At 56.2% G+C, this 11975-nt stretch overlaps 1 protein-coding gene across 1 annotated transcript; it reads left to right on the forward strand.

The window, feature by feature from the left end:
- The first annotated feature begins 283 nt into the window (after positions 1 to 283).
- LOC147965137 (uncharacterized) lies at positions 284 to 913 on the forward strand. Its single transcript, XM_087530306.1, has one exon. The coding sequence runs from the start codon at positions 284 to 286 to the stop codon at positions 911 to 913; it is 630 nt and encodes a 209-aa protein (XP_087386432.1).
- Positions 914 to 11975: the final 11062 nt, after the last annotated feature.

Genomic DNA, 11975 nt, shown 5'->3' on the forward strand with positions numbered 1-11975 from the left:
TTCGGGAACTTGTAAGCGACTACACCACCCATTTGGATATTAATGAATGTGTTTGGCCTTTTGGCCCTTGCATGAAAATAATTAGTGTCATACCGACCCCCTTACTAGGCATCCCATCTATATTGCTCTCCCTCATCTTTTCCAATCATGAGACCTTGACCGCTCCAACAGGATGCCTGTTGTAACACGTACTGGTACCTCTACCCAGCAGCAAGAAGCCGGAGCATGAACCAGTCAGGACCAAACCCAAGGACAAGCTCCACCACCGCCACCACCTCCAAACATGGACATGGCTCAGCTTCTCCAAGCCTTCCGAGTGGAATGCCAAGCCAACACTGCAGCCCTCCACATGATTGCTCAAGCTGTCAATCGCCAGCCGGCGGGAAACGGCAATGGACGTTCCACGTTGCTGGAGTTCAAGAAGCATGCGCCACCCACCTTCATCGAGACTGCTGAACCCCTGGATGCAGACGACTGGGTCCGCACCATTGAGGATCTGCTGGAACTAGTCGGATGCACTGAGGACCGTGAGAAGGTGGCGTATGCTGCTCACTGTCTCGGGGGAACTGCTAGAGCTTGGTGGGATGGATTCGAGGCCATGCATGCTGAGCAAAACATCACTTGGAATGACTTCAAGGCAGAATTCCGCAAGGCCCACATTCCTTCCGGAATCATGGCCATCAAGAAGCGTGAGTTTCGAGCCCTGAAGCAAGGAAGTAGCACTGTCAAGGAGTACATGCAGAAGTTCAGTGTTCTCTCAAGGTATGCTCCTGAGGATGTCAGCACTGATGCTGCCAAAAGGGAGCGCTTCATGGAAGGCCTTAACCAGACTCTGCAGTACTCGCTTGTTCTGTGTGACTGCCCGACCTTTCCTGATCTGGTGAACAAGGCACTCATGTTTGAGGACAACTGACGTGCTTTGGACGATACTCGTAAGCGCAAGATGATCAGCAAGGGTAGCTCCAGCAACCAGAAGCCTCGCCCGTGGCAGCCAGCCCCGGTCAAGCCAACCTATCAGCAGCCAAGAGCCCTTGCACCCCGCACCAACTATCAGCCTCAGCAGTATGCCAACCCCAGGCCAGCTTACAACAACCCCAACAACAATGCCGGCACGAGCAGCAACCCCAATCAAGTCACTTGCTTCAGATGTGGTCAGCCAGGACACTACTCCAAGAATTGCCCCAACAAGAAGCCCGACGCCCCGCGCCCCAATGCGCAGAACCCAGGGCAAGGCCGTGGAATGCCACCAAGGAACCAAGCTCCCCGCAACCCCCCAACAACGGCAAGGGTCATGTGAATCATGTCACTACAGAAGAAGCTTCCAGGAGCTGAAGAAGAGACTGACCACCGCCCCAGTTCTGGCCACACCAGATATACACAAGGAATTTGTGATATATTGTGATGCGTCAAGAACCGGACTGGGAGGTGTCCTGATGCAAGAGGGCCGAGTCATTGCTTACCTTTCAAGGCAACTACGGCCTCATGAAGAGAACTATGCTACTCATGACCTCGAGTTGGCAGCTGTAGTTCACGCCCTGAAAACATGGCAACATTACCTCCTAGGGAAGCGGTGTGAGATATACACAGATCACAAAAGTCTGAAGTATATTTTCACTCAGAAGGAATTGAACATGAGGTAGAGAAGGTGGTTAGAGTTGATCAAGGATTATGACCTCAGTGTTCAATACCACCCTGGGAAGGCTAATGTGGTAGCAGATGCATTAAGCAGGAAGGCTTGTTCCTTGAATGCTATGCTTAAGGAAAGGCTACCCCCCTTGTATGAAGAACGTGAAAGCCTCGGGTTGGAACTGGTTGCACCAGGATTCTTGGCCAACCTCGAAGTCAGGCCTACCCTAAAGGATGACGTTAAGGAAGCTCAGAAGGGACACAGAAGTATTGAAGGCATCAAGAGGAAGATCAAGGCAGGCAAGGCCCCAGGATTCTCAGAGGATGAGCAAGGAATTGTGTGGTTTGGGAATCGCATTTGCGTACCCAACAAGGTTGATCTCAAGAACTTGATCTTGCAAGAAGCTCATGACACCCCGTATTCCATCCATCATGGAGGGACCAAGATGTATCAAGACCTGAAGGAAAGATTTTGGTGGCACGGGATGAAAAGGGAGATTGCCACCAATGTTGCAAAGTGTGATATATGCCAAAGGGTCAAAGCTGAATATCAGCGACCTGCTGGATTGCTCCAACCACTCAAGGTTCCCGAGTGGAAATGGGATAAAGTCAGAATGGATTTCATCACTCGATGTCGGTGTACAAAAATAGGGGTACACTTTTTGTACCCCTATAACTGTGCACGAGCAGTCTGAGCCACATGCACCACCACACTGAGCAACGCAAGGGAGGTGAGCCAAGGTAAGGTCGAAGCTCAGGAGAAGCAGAACGACACCAAGACCAAGACCACAAAGAGCAAAGGGAACGAAGCGGACCCCCCCGGCAAGATCCTTGCCGGGAGGCGGTTTTAGCAAACCCGGCAAGACCCTTGCCGTGGCAGCTCGCCCCACACCTACGGAGTAAATCGCTCTTGAGTCCACTGCCCCCATGGGGCAAGGATTCGGGAGACATCCCCGTGGTGGCATGCAGATCTTTGTGAAGACATTCAAGATCAGATACACCCTTTAGAAGATGATGATCCTTGGCGGGATCCCAGCCAAGGAGGACCACAAGGCCCCCGGCAAGAGCCTTGCCGGGGATGACAGCAGGCGCCACGGCAAGACCCTTGCCGGGGCCCCGGCAAGGCCCTTGCCAAGAACACCCATAGGGCCACCATCAGGCCCACGCCAGTCAAACCTCCACCGCCGTTCGCATGCAGCTGCCGACCCAACCAGCTGGGTAGGCACCTGCGTGGCGGCATGCGGATCTTCGTGGAGACCCACCACTGCGCCACCTCAGCTGCCTGCCTGCCTACATGGCACCACGGGCGCCGCTGGCCAGGGCGCGTGTCGACACAAGAGGGAGCGGCGATGGACGAGACAGGGCTCTCCCCCGTCCCCGATAAAGTAGGGACACCTGGGCAAGACGCATTAAATGCGCCTTGTCATGTAATGCAAGGGATAACCTCACATCACTGTACCCTTTCCACCTCCGGTGTGCCACAGTGGCAACCCCTTTCCTATAAAAGGAGGCCCGAGGCGACCAGGAGGAGCATTCGGCTTTTTGGAGCTCCTCACGCCCCATAGCTAGCTCAAGAACACAGATATACAATCCACCAAAGCAGGAGTAGGGTTTTACGCATCCTCGCGGCCCGAACTTGGATAAATGAATCGTGTGCTATCTGTTTGATCCGCTCTTCTCACGACCCCGCGCCCCGCAACCGTAGTAGGGATTCTTGTGATCCCATAGGTGTCGTTCCCACCGACATCTTTGGCGCACCAGGTAGGGGGCGCAGTTGTGAGAATCGGCTTTAGCAGTTAGTTCGACGCTTCTTCATCGTCATGGCGCCCAAGAAGAAGACGACGGTGGCGGTTGGCCCGTCGGAAGCCGAACATCCCGTCCCGACGCGGGCGAGCAGCGGACCGGTCGCAGAAAGGACCCGGGGCGCCGTTCGCGAACACCAACACCGTCCCAGCATCCGGAGTTTGGGAGGTGGCGATGTTCGTGCGCCTGGTAATGGGCCGCACGCCGCCAAATCTGCCAGGCCCTCTACGGGTGGCGCGGGGCCTTCCAAGATCGCTGCCACCCCGCCCGAAGGCGATGCGAGGGCCTCCAAGACTCCCACGCCGGCGCCGACGACGCACTCCTCTCAAGCGGCGCGCGACGAACGGCGTAATCACGCCGAAGACTCCGGGCATCACCGCGGGAAGAGCCCCGAGCGCCACTCCCGGGAGGTAGAAGACCTGCCCGCTCGCCGAGGCGCTGGTGAAGATGGCATGCGACTGCGGGGTCGTGATAGAGCTCCTTCTGACATGGTCAGAAGTCGAAGCGCGTTGCGATCCATGCAGGTTTCGCTGCCACCAACGCCAACAGAAGCCCTGGCGCGCGCAGTTGCTCCTCGATTTTCCTCCCACTACGGGGAAACTCGACGAATGGAGAGCCACTATCCGAAGCCTTGTTGCGGTGGCTAACAAAGACGAACCAAGTCCGGTGGAGCCCCCGGGTCGACGCTCCGACGGAGTCCCACGCAACAGTGGCAGGAAAGCCGGCGGCGACGCGACCACGGTGCACTCGCCTCCTCCTCGCCCGGTACCGCGAACGCCAGCCCATCGTGACGTTACGGGCGACGAAATCTCCATAGCGTCGTCCGACCCGCGGACCCGCTGTGACCAGCGCCAAGTCCTTCGGGAACAAGAACATGAAGACGCTCAAACCACTATCGAGCGCCGGCGCGGAGTGCGCCACTAGTCAGACAGGCGAGCAGGGCCTGCTGTGAACCACCCGGCACCGGAGAGCCCTGGAGGCCTACCTTATGAGGTAGGCTATCCGGCTTTTACCCGTGAGCTGCGGCAGTTTCAGTTGTCCACTCACCGCACCTTCAAACCTGACGTGGGTGAAAAGTACAGCGGCAAGACCCACCCGTCTGAGTTCCTTAGCATCTATACCATTGCGATGCAAGCTGCCGGAGCCCGCGACGATAAGGTGCTTGCGAATTACTTTTCGTTGGCTCTTAAACCCAACGCCATGTCATGGTTGATGCACTTGCCGGTAGACTCTATTTCCTCTTGGTCAGATTTGTGCCATGAGTTTGTGGGCGCCTTTACTGGAGGCCACCAAGCCCATGGCCAAGCGAGTGACCTGCACGTCATTCCCCAGAAGGGAGGCGAGAGTCTCCGCAAGTATATACAGAGGTTCAGCCGAATACAGTACAATATCCCTGATGTTCACCCTGCCGCCATCATCAGCGCGTTCCATCAGAACATGCGTAACCGCAAGATGCGCGAAGAGCTAGCAATGAACAAGGTGAAAGATGTAGCAGAACTCTATGTTCTTGCTGACAGATGTGCCCGGGTTGAAGAGGGAAGGAAGTACCCCGGCGAAGACGCCGGCGTGGAAACCGACTCCTCAGATGAAGATACTGCCGCCCCGACGAAGAAGGGCCGGCGCCGCAACAGGAAGCGCAAAGGTAAAGCCGTGCTTGCCGTCGAGGGATCTGATGACACCGGCTCCACCAAGAAAACCAAGGCAGATGACCCCGGCAAGGAAATTGTCGGATGTGTCGCCTGCCGGGCCTTGGCGGTTGCCGAGTAGCCAGGAAACTCCGACAAGCGATACTGCAAGATCCATCGCACCAAAGGCCATGCTCTCCAAGACTGTCGGCAGGTTGAGCTCCTCGCTGAGAAGCAGAGGGCTGAATATGAGAGGCGGGACAAGGAGAAGGGCCAAGACGGTGCTAAGGGGTCCGGCAAGAAGCGTGACGGCCAGGCGGGCCGTCGCGGCAAGGATAAACAACAGGAGAGGCCCGCCCGGGGCCGTGACAAAAAGCCAGAAGACGACGATCACGAAGAGGACAACGAATTCGGCGACCAAGAGTTTCAGAAAGCTACAGAGGCCATGTGCGTCGACGGCGGCGCCTCGCTGCATACTTCTCACCGCCAGCTTAAACAGTGGGCGCGAGAGATTACAGTGGCAGAGCCGTCGTTTGATGCCCAAAGGCCGCTGAAGTGGTCCAGCACACCTATCATTTTTGACACTGAGGATCACCCTGATCGCACTACTGCGGTCGGGTGCTTGCCATTGTTGGTTTCACCAACAATACGCAACCTCATGGTGACAAAGATGCTAGTCGATGGCGGGGCCGGTCTGAACTTGATCTCACCTGCCGTGATCGAGAAACTGCAGATTCCTGACGGAGACCTCGAAGAGACGGGCACGTTTCAGGGGGTCAACCCGGGAAGAAGCCAACCTAAGGGAAAGGTCATGCTGCCCGTAACTTTTGGAAGCAATCTGAACTACAGGACGGAGAAGATCGTGTTTGATGTTGCCAAGATCCCCTTGCCTTACAACAGGATCCTTGGCCGCCCAGCGCTGGCCAAGTTCATGGCGGCGTCACACTACGCCTACAACACCCTGAAGATGCCAGGACCTGTGACGATCATCACCACCCCCTCCAATAAGAAAGATGCGCTAACCAACTATACCAGCAAGCAGTTGCAGCAGCTTCCGCCACTAGGGCACTTGCTCCTGCCGCTGGGACCCCGGGAGGGAAGAAGAAGAAGACCGGTGAGACCTCGGACACCCACTCTGGCAAGCGCACCTCTTCGGAGTGTAGCGCTCCCGTCGAGGACGTGCCAGAGAGCTCCACCGGCGGAAACAAGAAGCCCAGGGCCATACCGCCGGGAACCAAGAAGGTTTCTGTCAATGAGGACGGCACAGGAGGGGCTTTCACCATAAGCTCCACCCTTGACGACAAATAGGAAGACACGCTCGTCACCTTCCTGCGGGCGAATGTCGATGTGAGCTTCCGACATCCCCGGCGTTCCCAGGGAGGTGATTGAGCACCACCTTGCTGTCTGTCCTCATGCGCGGCCCGTCAAGCAAAAGGTCAGAAAGCAAGCTTTGGAACGACAAGAGTTCATCACAATGGAGATCCGGAAACTGGAAGCAGCGGGTTTGGTAAGAGGAGTGCTCCATCCAACGTGGTTTGCCAATCCGGTCGTAGTGCGCAAGGCTAATGGGAAGTGGAGGCTGTGTATTGATTACACAGATATCAATAAGGCTTGTCCTAAGGACCCCTTCCTGTTGCCGCGCATCGACCAGATTGTTGACTCCACAGCTGGGTGTGATCTGTTGTCATTCCTCGATGCTTACTCCGGCTACCACCAAATCTTCATGACAAGAGAAGACGAAGAGAAAACAACATTCATCACCCCATGTGGTACATATTGTTTCATGCGGATGCCTTTCGGGCTGAAGAGTGCTGGTTCGACGTTTGCAAGGGCGGTCCAGATTGGTTTTGAACCCCAGCTCCATAGAAATATGGAAGCTTATATGGATGACATAGTGGTCAAAACCAAGGACATGGCAACCCTCATACTGGATTTGCAAGAAACATTTGCAAACCTGCGCAAAATCAATCTCAAGCTGAACCCCGAGAAATGCGTCTTTGGCGTCCCTTCCGGCAAGCTTCTCGGGTTCTTTGTATCACAGCGTGGGATAGAGGCCAATCCAGATAAGATCAAAGCTATAGAGCAGATTGAAGCACCCAAGCGAATCCAGGATGTGCGTCGGCTTGCTGGTCGCGTCGCCGCCATGGGCAGATTCATTTCCATGTCTGCCGAGCGCGCCCTTCCCTTTTTCAAGATCCTGAAAAAGGCGGGCCCGATGGAGTGGACGCCAGAAGCTGAAGCAGCATTGCAAGATTTGAAGAAGTACCTCTCCTCCGCGCCAATACTAGTTGCGCCTAGGCCATAGGAGCCGTTGCTGCTATACCTAGCGGCAACGAACCAGGTGGTCAGCGCCGCACTAGTGGTGCACAGAGAGGTTGACGATGAGGTAATGGCAGCGACATAGCCCGACACCACCAATGCAGAGACGACACAGCCAGTTGAAGTGCCGTCAAAGAAGAAAATGATGCAGCACCCGGTCTACTTTGTTAGTTCCCTCCTGCAGGGAGCTAGATCAAGGTACTTCGGCATGCAAAAACTGCTCTTCGGCCTTCCTATGGCCTCGAGGAAGCCGCATCACTACTTCCAGGCACACGAGATCACTGTCGTCACTCTCCTCCCTCTGCAATGGATATTGCACAATCCAGATGCAACGGGAAGAATTGTGGAATGGGCACTGGAGATGTCCAGCTTTGGCCTCAAGTTTGAAAGTACTTCGATGATTCAGAGCCGAGTCCTGGCGGAGTTCATTGCAGAGTGGACCGCAACGCCTGACGAAGAAGCCCAAGAGACTGCTCTCCCTGGCAAGGAGGCAAGTTGCAGTTGGATCATGTACTTTGATGGAGCTTTCTCCTTACACGGCGCTGGGGCTGGCATACTGCTTGTCGCGCCCACCAGAGAGCACCTCAAGTACGTGATCCAGATGCACTTCCCCAGGGAGGTGTCAACAAACAATACGACAGAGTACGAAGGGCTGCTTGCCGGTCTTAGGATCGCGGTGGACCTCGGAATCAAGAAGCTCATCATCAGGGGCGACTCGCAGCTCGTCGTCAAGCAAGTCAACAAGGACTACCAGAGCCCGTTGATGAAGGCCTACGTCGATGAAGTGAGAAAGCTGGAAGAGCGTTTCGACGGTATACAGGCTGAATACGTTCCCCGAGCGGAGAACGATATCGCCGATTACCTATCAAAACGTGCTGCCCTCAAGCTACCTATGGAACCAGGTACCTTTGTGCTCCAGCTAACTCAACCATCCGTTGATCCATCAACAGAGCAGAACAAGAGGAGGAAATCAGGACCCGGCAAGTACTTTCGCGCCGAGCTCCCCGGAGCCGCCGGCAAGGATGTTGCCGGGGACACTAAACCCGCCACGGGACGGCTAGCTCCGGCGGAGCGTCAAGCTCTTGCCGTCGAGACAGCCGCTCCCATAGTGGAGGAAATGCCTTTAGTCCTCGCCGTCGAGACCCAGGCTCCAGCGTGGGCACAACATACCGTCCGATTCCTCCAAACAGGGGAACTTCCTGAAGAGCAGGAAGAAGCGGAAAAAGTAGCCCGTCGCTCTACCATGTACCAGTTCGTCGATGACGTCCTGTACAGAAAGAGGCCGAATGGTGTGAAATTTAAGTGTATCCCTCAGGAGGAAGGACTGGAGCTGTTGGCGGAGATACACGGAGGCATATGTGGATCCCACATCGGGTCAAGGGCCCTTGCCGGCAAGGCATTTCGGCAAGGCTTCTTCTGGCCCACCGCCCTCTAGGATGCGACGACACTAGTCACCAGGTGTGAACCGTGTTAGTTCCATTCAAGGAAGCTTCATCAGCTAGCTCAAGCCCTTCAAACCATTCCTCTCTCCTGGCCCTTCTCGGTCTGGGGGCTCGACATACTGGGCCCTTTCCCCCGCGCTGTCGGGGGCTTTGAGTACTTGTACGTTGCAATCGACAAGTTCACAAAGTGGCCGGAGGTGGAGGCAGTGAGGAAGGTCACAGCTTAGTCAGCCGTCAAGTTCTTCAAGGGACTAGTGTGCCATTTTGGTGTACCCAACAGGGTCATCACCGACAACGGCACACAGTTCACAAGCCGCACCTTCATGCAATATATCCAAGACCTCGGCAGCAAAGTCTGTTTCGCTTCCATTGCTCACCCACGAAGCAATGGTTAAGCTGAGAGGGCAAACACTGAAGTACTGCAAGGCTTAAGGACCAAGACCTTTGACAGGCTGCACAAGAGTCGAAGGCGCTGGATTGATGAGTAGCCGAAGGTTCTTTGGTCGATCAGGACGACGCCAAATCGAGCCACCGACCAGACACCCTTTGCCCTAGTATACGGGGCAGAAGCAGTTCTCCCCACTGAACTCATATACGGGTCACCTCGAGTGCTCGCTTATGATGAGCTTGAGCAAGAGCAACTACGGCAAGATGACGCAATGCTCCTTGAGGAAGATCGTCTTCGGGTGGCTGTGAGAGCAGCACGCTACCAACAAGCCTTGCGCCGCTACCATAGCCGCAAGGTTCATGCTCGAAGCCTTGAGGAAGGCGACCTTGTCCTTCGGCGCATTCAATCGGCCAAGAATTCCAACAAGTTGGCGCCAAAGTGGGAAGGCCCTTATCGGGTAATACGAGTCACCAGGCCCGGCGCAGTCCGCCTGGAGACCGAAGATGCCGTTCCGGTGAGTAACTCCTGGAACATTGAGCATCTTCTCAAGTTTTACCCGTGAGGCGCGGCTTGCCGGGCCCCCCGGCAAGCCACCTTTTGTACAAGCATTGCCGATGATGCATGTAACCCTTTGTACAAAGCCAGGCGCAGACCCTGAGCATAAATAAATGAAGCGCTGGCGCCCTAAGTTATAGCATGCATGCTAGGTCGAGTCTCGTCCTTGGATAGGGTTGATAGTGCTTAGCGGCGACTAACCCCTAGCTTAGAGGTCGAGTGTGCGTCTCTTTGTCTTTCTTTTGTCTTCTTTGGTTCACAGGACACACGGATATCCATGCCAAACCACTTGGGGAGGAAAAGAAGATGACCAGCATCTAGCCCCGGCAAGCCAGCATTGCCGGGGGCTGCAAGAGCAAAGATTCACCCATGGCGAACCAGGGTTGCCGGGGGCTGCATCTTCAGATAAGTTCTTCATCCCTTACCATGCATTCCATTATGGACTGAGGTATGTGAAACCTCATTTTCCCCTAAGCTACCGTGCTCCCATAACTCTAGGCCCTAGGGCTCGTTCCTGGGGCCAAGTTTGGTCGTAGTCGCGACAGCGAAAGGATGAAACAAGGAGCCAGAACCCGCCTCATCCCTGCCTCCGCCAAAGGCGTGAGGAAGGTCGAGCGAAGTGGGGAGACAGCAAGGCCTGTTGCCGGGCAAGGAAATGTTTATCTTGAAGATATCAAGGATTTACTCCTTGTCGTGGGTTCCACCCGCAAACAAATGACCCGGCAAGCATCCCTTTTTCATTAAAAACATTCCACTCAGCTACAGTCCATAGGGAATGAAAAACATGAATGATGGGATTACGAGTTTTAAATTCAACAAAGGCCCGAAGGCTTACAAACTAAAAAGAGATAAGGTGCCTGTAATCCCTTTCTTGTTCCTCTCCTCAGGAGGCAGGTCAAGGAGGCGAAAGAGACAAAAGGAGCGCCTAGGCGAGCTATAGGTGGCAGAAGACACCAAGAGAACATCTTGGTGGCCGTCCAAAGGCTGGATGGTGATGGCGGCGCCGGAAGTAGAGCTCGAAGACGAGGTGGCAGGATGTTAGCACGCGTCAAAGGAGTCGGTGCCCGCGTACTCCGACTTGACGGCCTTGCCGCCCGCCCTCTTCCTCATCCGCAGCCTCCCAATGCCAGCCGCCCAAGGAGACGACCCCGAGAAGTTCAGGGAGCCGGCGACGTGGATGATGGGGTCGCCAGTGCCGCATGGAGCGGCACCCGACACCTAATCGGACCCGTCATCCTGCCGCCTACTACCCTCGTCGTTGCTGCCACTTTCCTCCTTGTCACTCCCGCCCGAGGAGGAGTCTTCACTATCAGAAGAGCTCTCCACGCAGCACCTTGCACGGGTCCCAAAGCACCCGAAGACCTTGACGGAGAGAAGGCCACCCTCCATCAGCTTAAAAAGGAGAGTGAGCCCCTCCGTCAAGCGGTGGATATGGGCAAACGTCTTCCATCCCCGACGGAGATACATCATGTGAGGGGCGGGGAAGTCGACACGGGCCCGCGTGCCACTGATCCTGCAGCCCCTCATGTGCAGCCACAACGACTCCGGCGGATCCAGCTCCATCTCCCACGTGAATGGAGTCGGGAGACGAAGGTGACGGCGAGGCGGCCGGCGCATCCTAACGAAGAACTCGCAAGGGTCATCCCCAACGTGGCCCTCCATGGGGGGAGGAACTGCTGGCGGAGGCGAGGCCGGCGCGCCGCCCCGTCCTCCTCTTCCCGGAGCGCCTCGGCCTCGCCCACGGCCTCGCCCCCTCCGCCTTCCCCTCGCAGCTGGCTCTGCCCCCGTGGGTGCAGGAGAAGGAGGGACGTGTTGTCGAGCGGCGACCCTCGCCGCCACCGTTGAAGGACCAAGATTCCCTCTCTCCATGGTGGATGGAAGAGGGGAGCAGAAGCTGAAGGAAGGAGGAGATGAAGGAATGCGGGACGCCATCCCCCCTCCCGCTCTTTATAAAGGAATGGGGTGGGGGCTCGGCCGCCCCGCTCAGCCAATCAAGACGCGGAAGGTGTAGGGAACTGGGACCGACCCGCCGCCCCAGCCCGCGGTGGCCCGGTTTCCCGCCTCCACCGTTTGCCACCCCAAGCGCATGAGAGCCACGTGGCAGGCGTGCAGGACCAAGGCGACAGGTGAGGTGACCTCTCCCCACCCCGTGATCATAGGGAGTGGATGCCTTGAAGACCACGCCTCGGCCCCGTTCAGTAAATGGGCGGCGCCTTC

This window comes from Triticum urartu, chromosome 6A (assembly GCF_056163025.1).
Source record: "Triticum urartu cultivar PI428250 chromosome 6A, HENAU_Tu73, whole genome shotgun sequence".
NCBI classification, from domain to species: Eukaryota; Viridiplantae; Streptophyta; class Magnoliopsida; order Poales; family Poaceae; genus Triticum; species Triticum urartu.